General features: G+C 40.9%; 2 protein-coding genes across 3 annotated transcripts; both read right to left on the reverse strand.

Moving 5' to 3' along the window:
* Positions 1-1,505: 1,505 nt before the first annotated feature.
* Positions 1,506-7,258, reverse strand: cks1b (CDC28 protein kinase regulatory subunit 1B). The gene is made up of 4 exons (XM_062529308.1): positions 7,111-7,258; positions 6,510-6,584; positions 6,270-6,397; positions 1,506-2,012 (listed from the first exon to the last, which is right to left on the reverse strand). Exons 2-4 carry the CDS (start codon positions 6,566-6,568, stop codon positions 1,966-1,968), a joined length of 234 nt encoding a protein of 77 aa, XP_062385292.1. The 5' UTR covers positions 6,569-6,584; positions 7,111-7,258; the 3' UTR covers positions 1,506-1,965.
* Positions 7,259-9,613: 2,355 nt separating this feature from the next.
* LOC134072778 (NACHT, LRR and PYD domains-containing protein 1 homolog) lies at positions 9,614-20,392 on the reverse strand. Of its 2 annotated transcripts, XM_062529619.1 has the most exons (10): positions 20,179-20,392; positions 19,696-19,788; positions 19,386-19,466; positions 13,952-14,008; positions 13,746-13,832; positions 13,534-13,596; positions 13,142-13,234; positions 12,966-13,001; positions 12,424-12,440; positions 11,716-11,814 (listed from the first exon to the last, which is right to left on the reverse strand). In XM_062529619.1, exons 1-10 carry the CDS (start codon positions 20,271-20,273, stop codon positions 11,768-11,770), a joined length of 669 nt encoding a protein of 222 aa, XP_062385603.1. In that variant the 5' UTR covers positions 20,274-20,392; the 3' UTR covers positions 11,716-11,767. The 2 variants fall into 2 exon arrangements, with proteins under 2 accessions (XP_062385602.1, XP_062385603.1); XM_062529618.1 differs by lacking the exons at positions 13,534-13,596; positions 13,746-13,832; positions 13,952-14,008; ... (1 more) ...; positions 19,696-19,788; positions 20,179-20,392 and adding an exon at positions 9,614-11,169 and having other exon boundaries at positions 11,722-11,814; positions 13,142-13,174.
* Between the last annotated feature and the right edge of the window lie 1,105 nt (positions 20,393-21,497).

Consider the following 21,497-nt stretch of genomic DNA (forward strand, 5'->3'; position numbering starts at 1 on the left):
TTTGTAAAAGCAGAAAATCTGGGGCACAAAAAAATGATAGCTTTTCCAGATAGTCACAGATGACATTCCCTGGACTGTTGTGAAAATCAGGGGCTGTTGAAATTTTGCATAATGGAAACTTGAGCAAGGGGAAGCACACCATATTTAAAGTCAGCGGGCATACTGTGAGATGCATCGTGTCTCAAACTTCAGATCATTTCTCTCATCTTCGGTCAAGCAATTTGGTCTCATCCTCGTCCTCACCTGTAATGACAGGGTAGAGGGAAGAGATAGATTTTTCTACAACAACCCATCCTGATGTATAGCAACATATACACTTACAGAGAGGACTCTGATGATCCCAGATGACCCCATCAACCCAGCCACAGGTACCATAAGAGGGTGGCAATTATTTCCCCACCTCACAGGAGGAAGTGGCACCTGTTCGCGGCGGTCTCCTTCCTTATCCCCGGCGGGAGCCTGCCCCGGCCCTGATCATCTCGCTCCCAGTAATTGCAGGTTTCTGGAATGGCTTCCCTGCAATTGCGGAAATCTCCCCGTAGGACCATGAAAATTTCCTATTATCCTCCCCACAGCCTATAAGCCCGTCTCTGCAACCGGCGCAGTAAGTGACCAATCCGCTGAAGGCTTCAGACCGCCGAAGTGGACGGACACCTCGGGTGGTGCGATCGCGTTTCAGAGCCACAGGGCGTTTTCCAATTGATGCAATAACCTTATAATGGAAATAGTGAAAGATTACTACTTACAGCAAGGGTAAACACATACTTCACCGACTGCACTGGTAAACAAGGCCTGGCAGGCAAAACTTAAGACAGAGTTATGATTTAAGTTGATTTCATACATTATAGATTATTTGTATTAGGACTAATATAGTATACAAACTACAAATATATCAGCTCTATTCATTGTAGACACATGCTTAAATTGAGCAGTCAATTGCTATGTAGCCTACAAGCCATGCCAAATGAATATATTGACACCAACTCATCATTCAGCTTTAAGAATAACACAGCATCAAAGCAATGCACAGCAGGTTTTTTCTAAAAAAAAAAATAAAAAAAAAGACTCCATAGTCTCTTCCTCTGCCATTTCATGAGATGAGGGTGCCCCCTGTTGGATTACTGCTAGAACTGCACACAGCAACACAACTATCATTCAAAAGGCCTTCAGATCCTGATGTTTAGCTATATAGTGCCCCTCCTTTGCTCCTGTGAGGTTATAATCAGAGGACAGCTGACTTATTACGTACCCTAGTATCACACAGAGCAGGATCCTCCAATATAGGGGTAAAGCAGCAGTCAGCTTCACTCACATGGCCTTCAACTGCTACTAGAATGTAGGGCACTTAATGTGGGAGTCTAGGAACAGGTGAGGCCACAGAATCATATCAAGATGGGTGCCACTTGAAGACTAATTAAGGTTTTAAAAAGATCACGCACAAGAATCCTGCTGTTTAAAATCAATCTGTTGCTACCCAGTTAAGACAAAAACAACAGTCTCGTTTGTTTAAAGATTTATTTCAGTGTAAAATGAAGGTCGTACATGGAAAGCAGCTGATCTGACAGCACATGGGACAACGAGGGGTCACATATATACGGATAAGACACAGATAAGAGCAGTTAAATATGAAGAGAGAGAGAGGGGGGGGGGGGGTACATACAGACATGACGGGGAATAAGAACATCATTCCGCCTCTAAAGAGGGAACCACAGTTACTCTGATGCAGGCACCACAACAGACCCAGAGCAGGGGCAACACATGAACAGTATAATTAATTGATGGGTTAAAAACATGGGGAGTTGTGGGTAATGGTGGGGCTGGTCACTGGGTCAGGCAAGCTCTTTACAAAAGGCATAGTGCATCTGTCCAGCAGGGATCCCTTTCCTGTAAATGGCGTCGTCGCCGCGCTGGCTCCTCGGACAGTTCCGTTTCTCGCTCTTTCTTTCTCGGCCACCTCGTTTAGCGTCACGCTGTCTGGGGCAGTGGACGACGGAACAGCAGGATGTGCGGTTCTGCAACAAAGAAATCGGAAAGGTTTTTCACCTTAGGATCAGGTACACGGGCAAAAGCACTTGCACATGCGCACACAAGACACGCGCACACACGCGCACACACACACACACACACACACGCACACGCACAGTAGTAGACAAAAGGTGGAAATGCGGAGTTGTCAAACACAAGATAAAGTGATGCTCCATGAGAGTTCCATTAATCAAAGGCAGAAGCTGGTGCCCTCCGCCAGTCCTTCCAAACTGGCTGCAATTCAAGTAGTTCACTTCAGTCCCTCCCGTTGCTCTGCTCCTCTGACTAAAAGTGCCTGTGAAGCCGCGTCATGCTCGTTGGTTCAATTCCAAGGTACAAACAAACACTCATATTCCTGCTGCTTAACTCTCACTAGGCTGAAACCAGTCGATAAAATAACAAACAAACTAAATCCAATGTACGTCTGTGTGTGGCTGTCATTGATTCTCAATACAAGGCAAAGTCATTACTCCATTATATAAGATTTAGAGCATTTTCGCTTGCTGATAAATAAGCCTTTTAGACAAAGAGCAAGTTGTGTAAGCATTTCACTTCAAAGAGTAAAAACACACTACATACACAGCATAGGTGAAAAACATCTACAGTGGCGAACTAGCCTGGCACGCCCTCCCAGTGACGCAACGCCTTCAGGCTTTTGCTGCTGGTCTGGTCAACTGCTCATTAGGGCTTTGACTCCGAACTTCGTTATTCGAATATAATTCGAATTTTTGAAAAATATATGATATTCGAACGAATTTTAGGCAGCTCTTAATATTCGAACCTGTTATGAGCATTATTTTTTGGTACATGTGTTTGCATGCAAACTTTGTTTTCAGATTCAGCGGCTTTCTCACATCTGGCAAAGTCGTGAATCATGAGCTCATTAGCAAGGCTATTAGGCTTACTCATCTGGGCTCCTGTAGGTGATGTTAGCGAGTGGTTTGACTAGCCTATTCAGTTTCCCCACGTGTGTGTAAGTTTCCAGGTAAGCTAGTAACTTCCTCATTGGGACAGGCCCTTTTAAGTCTTGGAGTTGGAAGACATTGGTATTGAGATGGTCAATCAACTTGAATGCAAGAGTTTTAATCTGTGCAGCATGCTAATCATGCTAACCGGATAATTTAGCTTGTTGTCTTCTATGCGTCATTGCTTTCACGATTGTGAAGGTTTAGGATGCATGTCGAGGGACGGGTGTCCACTGAGCGCGCACGAGGGAGGACGAGAGAAAGCGGGCCATGGAGAATGAGTTTAGGCTACTTAGGCTATACTGTTTGGTAAAGTTGTATGCATAGTGCCTCCACCTGAACAGCGTTATGTCGGTGCAATCAAGCTTCCAGGGATCTTGTTTTCATGGAGACAGACGCGGTCTGCACGGAGTGGAGGGGCTGTGAACGTGTGTGTGTGTGTGTGTGTGTGTGTGTGTATGTTTGTGAGAGAGAGAGAGAGACACAGAGGCATGAGTGACAGAGAGACGGAGGGAGAGCAGGAAAAGGAAATTCAGCTTAATGGATGCTGCGTGTTTTTCCAATAGCATAAAAATAATGGTCAACATATTATTAACAAATATTCGAATACATTCGAAGTTTGATATTAATAACCAAACGAACTTCGAATATGATTTTTGGCCAAAAGTCAAAGCCCTACTGCTCATTGAGAAGGATTTCTGAGTTCCCGAAATCTGCGGAACTGCCCCCTTTGGTCGAGAACCAATCAACTTTGAGCAGCTCCAACGGCTCTGGGTATAGGCGTGTTCAAGGCAGAGGAAAGAGTGTTGTTATTGGTTTAAACTCGGCAATCGCTTTCTGACATCTACCAGTAGAAAATCGAGGCACTTAAAGGAGGCGGGTCAACCAGCGCTGGCAAGAAACCGTGTTAGCACAGGCTGTTGGTCAGACTAAAGTCTCGCAGAGCCTTTGAAAGTCGATGGTAATCAGGCTAGTGGCGAACAGCTCTGCTTTTATCTAGTGCAGTAACATACAAGTGACCGGTCATTCTAACAGCTTGCTAGTGTTGGGCCGATGGACAAGGTCATCGTCCATTGTGATGGTTGACAGACATCACTAGGAAGCAACCAACGTGATCACACGCCCCCCATATGCCAGACACAAACAAATTCTAGACCCTACGGTAACAGGCTTCAACATAAATAATGATAATAATAATAATAATATTGATCAAAAAATATATATATATAAAAACGCTTCGGTGGAAATTAAACTGAGCCTAGAACTGAAGCATATGCAGGGTACTTAAAAGGCAGTCAATTCGGAACTTATTAGTCTATGTGAAACTACAGTCTTATTCAAATAATTACGAAATGTAACATTGTTGTCATGTCAGGTGCACGCATAAGTGTTCAGATTGGTTGTCTGTCCATCTCTTATGCAGATTTCACTGGAGCAGAATATACAACAGATGCCGTGACTGATGCTCCATCAGAAATAAATAGTCCCCTTAGAATTATAGGGTTCTAAATGCATTCTGATGAGATATGCAGCTTCAAAGTTTTAATTGTATTGATAAGTGAAACATGGCTCTTTAGATATGTCCAAAAATGCATACAACTTCAAGAAACATCTCACCTCACCTTACAAACTTGTCACATAATAGGAAAGTCAATAACTCAAAAAGAAAAATACTGCTCCCGAAGTGATTTAATACACAACATTTCAACCAATGTTGGTCTTTGTCAGGTGTTGGTCTTTCTTTTCATTATTTCATTGATCTATTTTACCCTGCACCTGTATCAAGTGGGGTGCGTGAGCACTCTCTCTGCAACTTTAAATAACTCTAAATAAGTTTTGACAAAAAAAGAATAGATAGAACCCTTATAATTCTAAGAGGTCAAAATGTGCTGGCTGACGAGCCTATGGTGCCATGGTAGTAAAGTACATTCGGTTTCACCGTTGACCACCTGCTGTTTACATCATTGTAACAAAGGGCCAGCTGTGCATGTGTAGGGGTCACGGGTCAGATATGGTACAATTGCTACGTGAGCTATAACACTGAGCTACAAAGACCTGAAGGCTGACAAGAAGAAACATGATCCATTCAGTCCTGAAAGCACTGACAATGATTTAAAGACACTGCAGTGAAATCCAGTCTGAGCCTTCAAGTGCAGGCTATGATCAGATTGAAAGTCCATTCAGTGAATCTGCCACACGTAGGATGACACCTTAAACAAAACTGGGCTTAATGGAAAAACACCCAAAACAAAACTTGCAAACACTAAACAAAACATCTTAAACAACACTTGGCCTACTGAAAACACCCTAAACAAACTTGGCTTAGTCTGACAAACACACTAAACAAAGCACCTTCAATAACACTTGGCCTCCTGAAAAACAAACAAAACAACTTGAAAACCTTCAACAAACACCCATAACAAAACTAGAAAACACTAAAGAAAACTTGGCCTATACTGACAAATACACTAAACAAAGCACCTTAAACAAAACATGGTCTACTGAAAAACAACCAAAACAAAACTCACAAACCCTAAACAAAACTTGGCCTATACAGACACACACTAAACAAAACTTGGCCTATACTGACACACACAGCAAACACAGCACCTTAAAGACTTGGCCTACTGACAGACAAAAGGCAACAGGAGCCCATCGATTTCTAGTCCTCACACACTGGCCCCAGAGCCAAACGGAAAGCCTCTGTGGACACACCTTTCCATCAAAGCAACACTCACAGCTGGCGACCAGAGCAGAGCCACACAACATCTGGCAATCCTGCTCACACAGCTTTCTGCACACCTGATACTCTCTGCTGAGATTGAATGACTAATGCTAATTAGGTTGAGAGACACACCAGACATATGGACTATGGGAAAAAAACACTCCTGTAGTACAGCCTGTGCGAACTTCACCAGATTCATTCATATATGTGAAGACATGGCACAGTTTTACTTGTCGCTAGAGACTTCCTGCGTACAAATGTTATGACACCAAACAAGACACTTGGCAGCCATAAGTACAGCCCCGTCATATCTAACAAAGTGTGTGTGTGTGTGTTTCTGGCAAAGGTGTGTGTGTGACTGTAAAAAAGTGGACAGGAAGTAGCCAGAGAGGGAAAAAAATATAAAAAACTTCCTTGTGTGCTTCCACTGCCAGTGCTGTATGAAGTCCTGCTTCATTGCATGGCAAGAGCTAACAGCAGGCGGTGTAGGTAGGCACTGAAAACAGTGTGTGACTAGTAGAATTGAAGTCACTGACTACAACGTAAATTCCTACCTGGCTGGTGAGTCATGTAGTGTACCCAGCCCTGGCTCTGCTGAACGCCCAGGTTCCTCCACTCGGTCTCGGACATCAAGTGGGTTTTTGGTACCAACTTGGCGATGTCTTTAGGCAGCATGACATGTCTAGACGGAGCGGAAGAGAGAAGCACATCGAGTTAGCTGGGTCAAGATTACGTTTAGAAAAATTACGTTTATAAAACGTTAGTGTCAACTAGACTGGACACAACGTACTCACCTGTATTCGAATTTGTCGTCGTCATATTTTTCTGAGTAGTAGATTTGCTTGTGCGACATTGTGAGTGACGTAAACCTACAGAAATAGTGACAAGAGTTGTCATACCAGGCACTGCCATTTTAGTTCATCGTTCCGTTTATGTTATGCAATCAAAACATTGGCACACCTAAACAGGAAAACTCGTTACTTGGTTAGCTAGCTAATAGACCACTTTGCCCAATTTAAGTCAAACTTGAGAGCCAAGTTATTGTTAATATCCTCTATGTTTGCGAGTTAAAGTTAGCTCGTTTGATAATGTTTCAGACGAGTCTTTCCTGACAGATTCAAATACAGTCACGCGAAACATGGGAAACAATATAACGTTAAATAGTTGTCACACGCCATAAGTGACACCTAACAACAAGTTAACGTAAATAATGCACTAGGCTATAACTTACCAGTTTAACTACAGTTAGCAAGCTAGTTACCGTTAGCGCTACCTAGCATGAATATCTAACCAGATTTATCAAGTAACTTAGCGTTAGTCATCACATCTAATTTAAACAGCTAATGTAAGTCAACGTAACAGCATCTTAAATTGACGGACAATGTTATTCCTTACTTCTTGACGTTATGTTGATCTCAGGTTGCTACTTGTTTTCTTCTGTTGTGTCTGGATGATGGGATCCTGGAACTTCCACCGCACCTTTCCCTCGCTGAATGGCAAGCACAAACCCGCGCCCGTTTGCATTCAAAAAGTTTCCGCTTCATACGAGGGTACCACGTGATGCCAGATGCTGGTTTCATTGGAAGAACATCAGCTCCTGGTCAGCTCCTCCCTCCACGTTGAGAAACAGCGTAGGCCTACCCTACTTTTTTATTAGACTTTCCGAGTTCTTTTTAAAAGAACCAAACTCAGTACCATGAGGGGATATAAATAAACAAACAAACAAAGAAACAAACAAAGAAACAAACAAACAAACAAACAAACAGACAGACAGACAGACAGACAGACAGACAGACAGACAGACAGACAGACAGATAGACAGATAGATAGATAGATAGATAGATAAATAAATAAATACAGTTCTTCAGGAGAGTTCAGGAGTCTAATATTGCTGAAATCTATCATCTCCCAGATAAGAGGGCAGAAGTTGGAATAGATCAAAGATCCTTCATTACCGCTTTAACCCTCTCTGAATAGATCATGGCTCGGATGTAAGGCGTCCCTGATGATCTTGGTTGCTCAGTTCAAGCTGCGTTCAGCATAGAGTGGAGTGAAGGACACAACCAGGGATACTAGAGGCTTTGGTGACAACCTGGTGACAACTCTCTAACTTCCTGTTGGTTGGTGTAGCTGTCAGAGGTTCCATACCAGACGGTGATTGAAGATGAGATGATGCTTTCAAGGATGGCTTTGTAGAAGAGCGTCCGAAGGGTTTTGTTTACGTGATGGTAGGCCTACTTTTTCAGTTGTCTGAGGAAATAAAGTCTCTGATTTGCCTTTTTGATAAGGTGGGTGATGGTGTTAATGTCCCATTTCAAATTATGAGCCAAGAAATATATCAGGACCAGTCAGTCAAGGTTATTCATGGGTTTCATCTGGTCCCTTTCCACAGGTGTATACAATCAAGCACCATGTCTGCATTGATAATCAAGGTGCTTGATTGTATACACCTGTGGAAAGGGACCTGATGAAACCCATGAATAGGCTGTTCACATGTAATAGATGGGGCTTTGGTGTTAGGCGCCTTCTCATGTCCACAATCATTTCTTTGGCTTTTGAGGCGTTAAAGGGATATTCCGCCATTTTTGGAAATACGCTCATTTTCCACCTCCCCTCGAGCAAAACAATCGATATTTACCTTGTTCCAACTGAATAAGACCAACTGAAAATGAAACCTGGCGTTTTTCTAGGCTGATTTGACATGGAACTACACTCTCATCTGGCGTAATAATCAAGGCAACTTGCAAACTACTGGCACTACTACTGCTTGTTGTCTATGGGGACTATTTTCAGATGCTGCGTACGATATCACTGCGCCTATGGTACGTTTGCAAGTTGCCTTGATTATTACGCCAGGTGAGAGTGTAGTTCCATGTCAAATCAGCCTAGAAAAACACCAGGTTTCATTTTCAGTTGGTCTTATTGCACTTTCTAACTTGAGAGGAGACACGTTTTAAATGGGAAAATTACCAGAAATCTTAGTCACTTTTAAACATGAAGCTAGCAGGCGAGAAGCTAATGGTCTAATCCGATTCAATGATCTATGCTAGGCTGAAGCTAAAAGTTGTATCGCCAGACTCACAGAATGGCTGGATGAACGGGAACAAGGTAAATATCGATTGTTTTGGTCGAGGGGAGGTGGAAAATGAGCGTATTTCCAAAAATGGCGGAATATCCCTTTAAGGTGAACTTTGTTTGCAGTAGGCCTAGGCCTACCAGTCCGTAGCCCATTTCACCTGTGCAGTATATTCACATCACACATTCTGTCACCTAAACGGACCCTCTCCAAAGGCCTCCATCTGTTACTAAATTGTAGGTCAGACGGAGGACAGCCCATCCTGTGCTTCTACCACATTCACCACAACCTATAAACTGCAGAACATCAAAACAAGCGTTGCCAGCATACAGTAAGCAGTATTAGGCCTAATATCAACAAACAACTTTTCCATTCTCGTTAGATAGATAGATAGATAGATAGGTAGGTAGATGATGATAGATTTCTCTGTACCACAGATATACAGTAATGAAAGCACACCAGAAGATAAATAGTTCAAATAAATATATACACAAAATAGATAGCTATTGAATAAATATACAGTAAGGTGCAGGATAATGTTGAATAAATTAGGCTACTATACTATTTTGCCAGATGACCTCAAGGTTAATAGGCTGCAGACATTCAAACCACACCCAGAGTCCAGGAAACACAACTTCACTCAAAAAAACACAACTTCACAACTTCACTTCAAAAATATTCCTGAAATTGGATATTTATATGGACTTTTTTTGCATTGCGCAACAAAACTGAAGATTGACATAACACATGTGAGATTGTGTAGTAGACTAAGCAAACAAAGTTTAAACAAGAAAATAATGTTTTATTCTTAAAAGTAGAGCCAACATTTGCTGAGATATACAACTTTCTTTCACTCTTGCCATTTTCTCAACCACTAGAGTTGGAATGGCTTTCCATCAGTCCAGTAGGATATACTGTATGTTGTTGAGCAATTGTTGACCGCCTTTCTTTCAGTCAATTTAAATCAAACAGAATTCCAGATGACTATTTCACGAGACTGCTATGATTGCACAACAAAAAAAGAGAGAAAAAAGACATTGTTTTATTAGACAGAGTGCATTTGTAAGTTTTGTGATATAGATATTTCCGGGTGTCCGTGTCCACAACAAAGCAATATGATTTATCCAATGGCGTCAAATAACATCAGGTTCTCAAAAACAGTTGCAGGACACCCTTCCTATGATCAGTGGTGTGAAGTATTCAGATGCTTCACCACATGGGGCTCTTTTAGTAGAAGGATGTGGTAAAATTGGGCCTTCCCTTTGGTTCCGCAAGACTGCAGGCATTTGTAGATCTCCCTCATTCTTTCCTCACTGGTGTTTGCAGCCATGATGTTTGAATATTTTTCTTTATGGATCAAACCTTGTGAGAGCATCTCTTCTGCTATGGGAGGTACACATGTCACACTTTCAATAAGTGCAGCTCTGTGATCATCAATAAACTGGGCCTCATTTTCAATCACTGCTGGGCTGTGCTCCAGAATCACTACCTGCCTCTTTACTGTGGCCTTGTTGAATTCATCCTTATGAAATTCGCCGGTCCACTTACATTTATGGCCATCAACACCAATCAACTCCATTTTAAATTTGTCCTTGGGATCTTCAATACGCACTTTAAAGAAGTTTGGGACAATTCTTGGATACCTGAATTGGATCTCTGTTGGAGTGATGTCGGAAACACAGGAAGTTTTGAGTTGGTAGAAGGTCCCCAACCTTAAAGGCTCTTCAGGTCTGGGTAGAGGGATCGGACAATAGTTGGCATTGTTCTCCTTCACACACTGCAGTAGACTGGGCTCCTCAGGCATAAGATAAGTGTGGAGAATAAGGGGTGAATTTCCAGCACAGTAGTGCACCAATGTACCGTGCACAGAGAGTGACAGAAAGTCTTGAAACTTCTTGATGATGAGCCCGAGATTAGAAAACGTGGGTTTAGAGACTCTGCAGTGGAATCGGGTTAAATCACATTTTTCCAAGGACACTCCGCTCTCCCGCCAATGTAGAACCTTCACAGAATCATGCAGTGGTGCTTCAACTCCTCCCAAACAGAGACAATGTGGCAGGTGGATCTCTTCCAGTTCACCCTCTAGAAGTGTGATGTTCAGCAAAGGACCGGCAGGTTCATATGACTCCATCTCCCCATCAAGTACTTCCCAATCCACAACACGATACTGTATCTTCACGTCTGTACAACAGGTCCAGCGTATACCAGTTTGCGTACACTCAAACTGTCCTGAACCACAGGTCTGCACAAACAATGGAACCCCCTCTTCTGTTGATACAGAGGGCTTTGCCCTCATCCAGTGGGTTGAATTTGTCACGTCTGCACAGCGATGGCACTTCCACTTCTGGTCACTACGTTGGTAGCCCTCGTGTTCTGACCTGTGCATTATGTGAGAATAGCTGTTACAATGAATTGCAATACATATTACACCAGACCTCATATATTACTGAATACTGCTGAAAATCTCAAATCTATCTAGATAAACAACAGATATGGCCACCGATCCACCTGGACACTGCATTGACAATTTGCACCCCACATCTGGGAAGACTACACTGTATTACTACTGCACAAGAGGCATGGTCAATGGGCATAGTTCAAATGACTCTGTACGCATTTGGATGGTCCTTCAAACAATCTGACCAACGATCCAGGGCCGCCTGGTGGATAAGCTATTTTGTGATTGGTTCCAGCAAACGTGGACAGGAAGCAGGAGAGATAAATGTGCAGGTTTCCAGCCTGAGCTGCCAGGCCAAATCCAATCGCAGATCACGCTGGGTTTACCCAGTCTAGAGATGACTTTCAAGGCAATTAAGGGACTTTTTCATTAAAAGAGATTATTCTTTAGGGTTGATCAATGGCTGGAGTGCATCTTCCAGATAGCCATCTAGCTAGCTAAATTGTTTATGCAAAGTGTAGCGTATTCTCACCTCTGAGAGCCTTGGCGACTATGATGGCCCTCATTCCCATCCACTTCTAATGTATCTGGCTTCTGCGAGACATTTGCAGTATATCTTGTCTTCCTACAAGGGTGGTGTAGAAAAAGATCATTACAATCAAAATATCTTTAGAAATTATGCTAAATTACCATAACTTAGAGGTAATAGACATCTCAAGACTAATGAGAAACGTGAGAGTCAGTATACCAGTAACCAAGCATTTTAGCTTCTTTGTTGAAATTAATATACGAGAGTAAACAACTAGAACCTTGTAGCACATCAATGGGCCAAAAGGGAATGTACAGTACAGATGGAGGGCCTAACTTGTATTAGAAAAAAGTTTTTGAGGAACACTGCGAGAAAAGCTGCCGTATTGCCTTTCAAACCTTTGAAGATTCCAAATTCCAATGCAAATGCCAAAATCTTCAAAGAATAGGGCTGTACCTCATTTGAAATGGGAAAAATAACAGGTATGTGACCCCTATCAGGTAAGTAACGTAGGGGTCACCCCAATCACATAAGGGCCCCCTTCACAAAACGGATGTGAGGTTTGGGCTTGGCCAAAACAGTGTAACACATATTTATTTGTTTTCGGACAGAGTATGCAACGTAGCACTAACATGTCAAGTTAGGAATGTCTTTTTACTTACCTCTTAAATCCCCGGCGATTAAATCTTTGGCGGAAAGAAATACCTTTGGCTTTGTGCACTCTGTAATATGAATATATACAGTCTGATATCACTCCAAAACAGAGTCTATGTCTTTATTCTAATTCATTACATTCAGTGATTTGATGCTGCTTTTCATTACAAATTGGAAGTTGATAATTTCCAGTTGATTTTCCAGAATTCAAATGCATTCCAGTGCATCTGGGCACATGGATGCCGGCAGGAATCTAATGATATTAATGATTATTTTTTGGTTTTCAATATAATCGGCTAGCTACAGTATGTGGTACTTTGTTGCAGTGAAAAACCAACATCCGGTACCAAAATCGAGAACAGTATACTCGTGTTGAGTTCAGCTGATATCATACAATGGAAAAGCCCCTTTGGTCTACATGGACCTTGCCTGAGTTTCCAATTTGGAATCCCAACACGCATGGCATTGGCCATTCCACTGCACTTTTCCGAGTCGGAAGTCATTTTCACCCCAAGTTATAAGTAGAATGGAATGCAGCATGCATAATCCCTTATAGAGTGGCATCAAACAACCCTCCCAAAATGTTAACTTACTTCTTAGATCCTTGACGACTTGATGGTTGTTCACTCCTAAAAAAAAAGTGTAAAAAATAATTGATACACACTGCCCACCTAATTGTTCAAAAACATGTACCGTATGTAAAATTAGGCGACATCATTTCATCTTCCATATAGGCTTCCTGTAATGAACAGCTTTTAGTTTATCTTACTTCTTAGATCCTTGACGACTGTGACATCCTTCAGCTTCGGTCAGTGTGATGGAAACATCCACATCTAAAAGATCAGTGCCACCTGCTGCCCTCCTTGTCATTCAATTATACAAGACCATAAGCATTTTCCGTTAATATTATACCATTTTCTGTATAAACACTTTCATATTAAACCAATTTCTGTACTGATGTGTTTAAATGTGTTATTTAAAAAAAATGGCATCTGGTTTCAATAAATATTCAAATTATGATTGTTCTACAAATGGAATAATTCCAGTAAAAACAAACATGGCAAAATGAAAATATTATCGGTTGCATCTAAACCTTCAGACAAGTGTTAATTCAGACAATTGGGAGCCAAAGAAAGAGCAAACAACTGTCTCTCCTCTTACCTGACATTTTCTTGATTTTCAACTGATGTGTAAGGGATCTCAGCACATGCAGAAGTTGTGCTCCTTTTTGAAAAAAATGAAACAAACATTGACACATAGGCTACTCCACCCACCTCATTGTGCATATTTGGTTGACATACTGTGTAAAATTAACATTATTATTTCCTATTTGTCTTATGAATTGTCTTGAATTGTTTTTTTTTTTATCTTACTTCTTAGATCCTTGACGATGATGTTGCTCAGGTTCACACAGTCTGATTGAAACTTCGACATCAAGATCAGTGCTCTCTTCTCTCGTCCTAGAGTGATAAAATGCACAATAATGAGCTCAGGAAACATTGCAAAATGAACATGTTTGAGTAGAATCCCAAGTGTTTCTGAATTGGTGGTGTAGAGGAATGCAAATGCAAAATCTTACCTCTTAATACTCGAACGACAGAAAGTCTTTTGATTTTCATGTGAAAGCTGAAAAACACTTACAAAAAAAAAAACTTGATTGATACTTGGCTACCATACTCTTTATTAACACTCTCTGTAATCAACTGTCCACAATTCCATTTCTCTTGGATCCTTGACAGCTGCAATGTTCTTCAAGCTGGACAAATAACTAATTCTCTCATGTCAGTTTGCCAAGATCGTGTTCAACTATAACATGTTTTTACATGACATGAATGGGAAAGAATCCTTTAAAGTGTAAGACGTCACTTTTCTGGACCAATGAGGGAACAGAGAGTGGTCGAAGGAAAATCCGTGAAGCAGCCGCGCGCTGTTTGAGACAAGATAATTATAACCCCTGTTGAATCCTAATAAAGCTGACTCCGCCAAATATAAGAAGGTCTAGTTCAAAGTAACATTATTCTCAGGGGTCAGGCTGGTGAGCCTGGTGGTGCCTTCGAAAGTAACATTGTGAATTCTCCGGGATCAGGCTTATGTGAGCCATAAGCGTCTGATCATTACTATTTACTGTGTATTGCCACAGACATTCTTACCGACCCCGTATCGTCAGGAATATGCTGAGGGTCCTATTCTCCTCCACTGCCGGTTATATTCGGGCGGTTCCCGACGCAATCATTGTTACTAGTTTCCAGAAAGGAATGCAGAGGCTGCCCCGCTGACTCGGATCACTATTATGTCTACGTGCTGACCCACAACCACATACTAGCACAGAGGGTTCTGGCTGTGCTAGGATGCGATTACTCGATACAGAATTACCACAGACATTTTAATCTATGGCGGACCCCGTAAACAAAGCGACCCACCGCTTCATAATATTACAGTCAATTTCAAAGACAGCTTGCCCTTTCCAGTGTGGTTAACTCCTACGGCGGCGGTAGTTAAACCCTAGCCATCCATTACGCTAGCACGTTACCTGGGACCGGACACAGCCGTATAAGCACTAATGGCTACGCGGATCAGCATAACAAATTTATTGGACAGGTACAAGCTAGTCATCCAACACATTATAGAAGTACATCTAAATGCAAAGTGTGAAAGTTACTTAAAACAGGTTCAAGAAATACTCAAGCTAAGAGACAAAAACAGACAGAGAATGAAACATACTTTACCAGCTCAGAGGAAGATGACTACACACCAAAGTGTGGGAGTTCATAGCTAATAGAGACTCCATGAATAATGTTTTGTCTACGCTTTTATAGGCTACAAAGTTTGTGATTGGTTCACACAGTGACAGGGGTTACATGAGTGGAGATCACATGATGAGTACTGTAGGTGAAACTGAGACCATTGTTGTAGTGAAACCACTTGAGTAAATCAATCAAGACATGACAATACATTTGGTTACATTTCCTGGTCCAAGTTAACTTCTGAGGACTTTGGACAAACGTGTGACAGGAGGTCCACAATAGGCCCACACTCAGTAGCTAATCAAGAGTCCATATGATTGAAAGGAATGTCATCAGCCTGGGAACTTAGATCCTTACAGACCTCCCTTTGACCCCCCTGGGTCATCACAGGATTGGACCTAGTGGGGTTATCAGAGTAGGATCGTTAAGGGCTGATGATTGCAGTTTCTGGAGAACCAAGGTCAGCTCTTCTGAAGTTGGAGGATGGGGTGTCTGAAGTAGCAGCTCTGTGCCAGGTTCAGGAGTAATCCATTTGTTGAATGAGGTCTTCTTCGGGGTGTCCTCCCACCAGGTAGAAACATTAAAGTCCAGCAGATGTTGTACTGAGTAGATCAAACCCCCAAGAGTTAATCTTTCTCAGGATACTCCATTGTGTGCTTGACACCTGGATGGCATCAGCATATCCACGTAGTGATTGAACATTGATGAGCTTTGTGTTATTATGGGAGAAAGGTTACCAGATATTACAGATATAACATATTTAGATGTTTCATCACAACAAGGTAAAATAGAAAACAAGGTCTCAGTCTCTTTTACAGGTACTTTACAGATAATGTGATTCCATTTGAGAACTTGATTATTTACCACTATGCCGAGTGGGCGAATAGTGGTGGAATTGAGAAAATTCTGTTTAGAGTGGATTAAGGGATAAGAGGTTAGTGTAGTTGGAACATACATAGATACATCATGAATACTGTTAATAACTGAATATTTCTTCTAACGCCAGTCACCTATTGGAATAAAAGATTTCTATAAGATCACGTAAAGCATTTCTAGGTGACTTGCGTAGGCACAAATTTAATATGTCTTGTCTAGAGGCAGTAAATAAATCTTATGCGGATACTTTACAAGCTAAGGCATGTTTGAAGATACTGATCTCATTGGAAATTGTGTGACTAGTGGTTAGAAACGCCAGCGCTTCAAATGTGACCACTTAAACAATATTCTTATTACTAATAGTGAAGTGCTGAAAAAACCAGTAGCGACCTGGTTTACCAACCATACTGAATATTAAGACTAAATCAATACAAGCCTATCTCTATGCATAGTTTTCATCACATTTGTTACAGTGCTATACATATAATGACAATACATTGGTGATATTTAAAGCAATTGAAACATAAAACACAGGATAGCTTACATGTGGAAAATAAAACTGGTTAAAATAAAAGTTAATGTGGAAAATAAAACTGGTTAAAATAAGAGTTCATTTGGCATCCACATTCCTCAGTTTTAAGGTTGAGAAAAACAGTTGTGTTAAGGCAATGCATTCTCACTTCTGGACATTAAATTGGATAGGCTACACAGATTATAATTCAGCTTTAGGACAATTGCATTACCAACATCTACAGTCTATATGCTTTGTAGCAAAACAAACCTATAAAGTATATGTGCTAACTTATCATACAGCATGTAACAAAGTCAGTACATAACATATTGTCTTTAGCTAAACATATCTTTGTCTATGTGTTTGAAATTAATTTTACAATGATAGCTAGATAAACATATAAGGTTACAAAACTGTAAAATTGCAAAACTGAGTTTGTATTTAAATGTTCGCAGACTTCGCACTATATGTCTGCCATTCACGTAATCAACCATGTGTGGATGTCCGCCCCTTGGCAGACTATTGTGCATTTTAAAAAAAAAGAAGAAGAATAAAAAATATGCTATATAATCAGATGGAAACGTCTGTGTTTCCGAATGTAATTTTATATTTTATCAATTAAAAAAGTAAATCAAAGTATCTTACTATTGTATGTTGTTGAATGGTGGAATAATGTCAGTCGCATTGTCCGTCAGTGAAAGCATGGATCAAAACTGGTTAAAGTAGGCTATTTGTAAACAGGAATTCTTAAGGTAAAACAAACAACTGGGCTATAAAGCTACCTGGTATACATTTACAAAGGTTATTGAATAGATGGTTTACTCTGAGCATAGGCAACTATATGATCATATCTCTGTCTGTTAAGGACATCACCAAAGCATTCTTTTACCAGATTTCTAAATTTCCCGGAATAACAGAGGGTATGTTGACCCATACTACAAATATGTCCAACTATAAATGGATTGGCTTGTCGTAACTTGCCCTCAAGAACAAGAACAAAATAGAAAACAAACAACAAAAAGATAAACTCACCACAGTGGCTGTAGACAGGAAAAACTAAAAAAAAATACTGCTACTCTCACTCAGCTGTCACTGCGTGAAACTGAAGGTTGCGCGGCGCTTACGTCTTTGCACGTGATTAGTTGTTAAGAGGTCACGTGTCCTCACACGGGGCACCACCTGTAAGACGTCACTTTTCTGGACCAATGAGGGAACAGAGAGTGGTCGAAGGAAAATCCGTGAAGCAGCCGCGCGCTGTTTGAGACAAGATAATTATAACCCCTGTTGAATCCTAATAAAGCTGACTCCGCCAAATATAAGAAGGTCTAGTTCAAAGTAACATTATTCTCAGGGGTCAGGCTGGTGAGCCTGGTGGTGCCTTCGAAAGTAACATTGTGAATTCTCCGGGATCAGGCTTATGTGAGCCATAAGCGTCTGATCATTACTATTTACTGTGTATTGCCACAGACATTCTTACCGACCCCGTATCGTCAGGAATATGCTGAGGGTCCTATTCTCCTCCACTGCCGGTTATATTCGGGCGGTTCCCGACGCAATCATTGTTACTAGTTTCCAGAAAGGAATGCAGAGGCTGCCCCGCTGACTCGGATCACTATTATGTCTACGTGCTGACCCACAACCACATACTAGCACAGAGGGTTCTGGCTGTGCTAGGATGCGATTACTCGATACAGAATTACCACAGACATTTTAATCTATGGCGGACCCCGTAAACAAAGCGACCCACCGCTTCATAATATTACAGTCAATTTCAAAGACAGCTTGCCCTTTCCAGTGTGGTTAACTCCTACGGCGGCGGTAGTTAAACCCTAGCCATCCATTACGCTAGCACGTTACCTGGGACCGGACACAGCCGTATAAGCACTAATGGCTACGCGGATCAGCATAACAAATTTATTGGACAGGTACAAGCTAGTCATCCAACACATTATAGAAGTACATCTAAATGCAAAGTGTGAAAGTTACTTAAAACAGGTTCAAGAAATACTCAAGCTAAGAGACAAAAACAGACAGAGAATGAAACATACTTTACCAGCTCAGAGGAAGATGACTACACACCAAAGTGTGGGAGTTCATAGCTAATAGAGACTCCATGAATAATGTTTTGTCTACGCTTTTATAGGCTACAAAGTTTGTGATTGGTTCACACAGTGACAGGGGTTACATGAGTGGAGATCACATGATGAGTACTGTAGGTGAAACTGAGACCATTGTTGTAGTGAAACCACTTGAGTAAATCAATCAAGACATGACAATACATTTGGTTACATTTCCTGGTCCAAGTTAACTTCTGAGGACTTTGGACAAACGTGTGACAGGAGGTCCACAATAGGCCCACACTCAGTAGCTAATCAAGAGTCCATATGATTGAAAGGAATGTCATCAGCCTGGGAACTTAGATCCTTACAAAAGGAACACACCAACATTTTCAGAAATGATCTTATTCACTGTCTTCCCTAGAGTTAGATAGGATGACACATAGCTTGCCCCTCTTGTCTCTGTTCGTGCAGTAACTCAGTCTGAAGCACCCGCTGTTAGAATAGCTTAGCATTGAGGTGGGCAGTTCCCACCAGCCTATAGCACTCAAAAGTGACAAAAGAAGTCAAACATTTTCCCATGTGTTATGGCTTAGTAGTATCTAGGCTATAGGTACTTTTCTGAATAAAAAATAATATGAAGAAAGTAGTTCCAAGCATGTAATTTTACATTAAAATGTGTGCACATTGTATAGTCACAACATGTAGAACTTCTAACCAATGCAGTGAGTGCAATGGAGATGGTGAATAAGATAATTTCCCACAATGTTGGCGTGTTCATTTCAAGCAATCAAGGGAATATTAAAGGTACACTCATATCCTTACCTCTCAGGGGCCTCATCACTGTCATTTTCTTGATTTTCAACTGATGCGTAAGGGATCTCAACACATGCAGAAATTGTGCTCCTTTATCAAAATGAAACAAACAATGAGATGATATCACCCTGAATGCATTAAAGGCATACACACATGACCAGCAGTTCCATGGCGATTTATGGCTGGTGACCAGAAATGAATGGGGCAGCGCATATGGCAAGTGGAACAATGGCCGTCGTATCACTCTAATCGACCCTTTTCTATTTTTCACCTCACATTATAAACTTCCATGCTGAAGGATTAAATTATATTTTCTTACTTTTTAGATCCCTGACGACTGTGATGTCCTTCATGTTCAGTCAGTTTGAATGCAACTTTCACATCTAAAAGATCAGTCCCGTCTTCTCTCCTCCTTTACAGTTATAAAATACACAATAAGCTCAAGAAATATTACCTTCATTATTGTTGATGTAGATTAGGCCTACATTAGGCCACATTGACCAATATAAGGCCTAATGTCAGTTACAATGTTTGTAATTAAGGTAAAAGATTATACATTGAATATTTGATTGGCATAGCCACACCAACTGAAAATTAAAAAAAGCAACATTAAGTCTTTCTAATCAACAGCCTAAAGAAATGTATTGTTTAATCGTGCATATTTGATTTACTGTATTAAATCAATCAATCAATTCATCATTGGTTTTGCCTTCCTTTAGAGTAGGATACCAATATAGGCCTAATATTAATAGTGGTAATAATACAAGTAGTAGCAGCAGCCGTATTTTACAGAAATGCTCACCTATATGGCGTCCCTTTTATGCTGGACCTTGAGCTTCTAAACCGTACGCCATCAGGTGTAGGTTTGCTGTTGGCTTTACCAGCATGATTTCCCATATTTCCCACATTCGTGTAGCCTCTTATTCACATGAATATGAAGAATTAAATCCAGAGAAGGCTAATGAACCAGCCAACCAAGCGCAATGATCAGGAGAAACAGACATATTGAATGTGACATCAACTAGATTGTGTGAAAGATAGTGATGTGAGAAGGTGTGATACACATTTAAAAAGCATGCATGGCAGGAAACAGGAAACCACACTTATCCCAAACAGCCGTTTCTCTTGAATGTTGATTTGACTTTTGACTGCACGATACAAGCCTAGGTCTGAAATAATATTTATTTAACATATTTATTAAACTATGATTAAAAATAGCATCTTGCAAATTCAACCCCCCTAAGTCATGACATTATACATGGCAAGTCATGGCCACGTAATTTTGTGCAAAAGGAGGGCATACGTGCCACAACAAAACCTCCCACTTCTCATGTAAAATATAATTTTCAAGCGTTATGAACTCAGTCTAGACATTGTTTTCTTGCAGTTATTGTTCAGTAGTATTCACTGAATAACAACAACTGATTTATGTGCAACAACAATAGGAGTTTATGTCAAAAATAAGGTTCTAAGAGCCTATGCCAAAAATAAGTAAAATGGGTGACAAGTTATCTGTTGAGTTGCTAGGTAACAGGGCAGCATGAAGGCTCGGGTTATGCCTTCAAACCACAGAAATGATGGCTGTGGCACTTCACATCTAGAAAGTTGCCAAATGTAGTAACTGGGAGAGAATAAAACTCAATCTGAAAACAAATTACCTGACCCTTTTTGGTCTCTCTTTGTATCCATAATGAGGGCTAAACACACCAGACTTCACATTAACTGGAATTACCCACATTTGCATCAAAGTTGCAACATGCTTCTCTTCTCTATTTCTGTGGTGCTGCACAATTTATTTATTCATATGGGACATAAATATAACTTTTTGAAATAATATTAGGCTACTCCTCCAGAAGTATGTTCAGCAAAGGGCTGGCAGATTCATAACTCCATAGTGAAATCCCTCCAAGTTGTCAGTTTCAGATCTGTATGACCCAGTGCATATACCATTTCCGGTACGTTGAAACTGACCCACACTACTGCACCTGCACATTCAAAGGGAAACCACCTACGTTGATACAAAGGACTTTGACTTCATCCAGTGGATGAAGTCAGCTCTCATCAGTCCCTGTAAACATCTGATCGAAATGCTAATTTTCTCAGCCAAACAAACTAGCCTAT

This window comes from Sardina pilchardus, chromosome 24, assembly GCF_963854185.1.
Source record: "Sardina pilchardus chromosome 24, fSarPil1.1, whole genome shotgun sequence".
Taxonomy (NCBI): Eukaryota; Metazoa; Chordata; class Actinopteri; order Clupeiformes; family Clupeidae; genus Sardina; species Sardina pilchardus.

What these genes read in the sequence shown, in the direction of transcription:
- cks1b (XM_062529308.1), bottom strand. Translation starts at nt 6,568, where the DNA reads ATGTCGCACAAGCAAATCTACTACTCAGAAAAATATGACGACGACAAA. An exon ending in GACGACAAATTCGAATACAG is followed by an intron (nt 6,398 to 6,509) that starts GTGAGTACGTTG and finishes CGCTCCGTCTAG; the next exon opens with ACATGTCATGCTGCCTAAAG. An exon ending in CTACATGACTCACCAGCCAG is followed by an intron (nt 2,013 to 6,269) that starts GTAGGAATTTAC and finishes TCTTTGTTGCAG; the next exon opens with AACCGCACATCCTGCTGTTC.
- LOC134072778 (XM_062529618.1), bottom strand. Translation starts at nt 11,087, where the DNA reads ATGAGGGCAAAGCCCTCTGTATCAACAGAAGAGGGGGTTCCATTGTTT.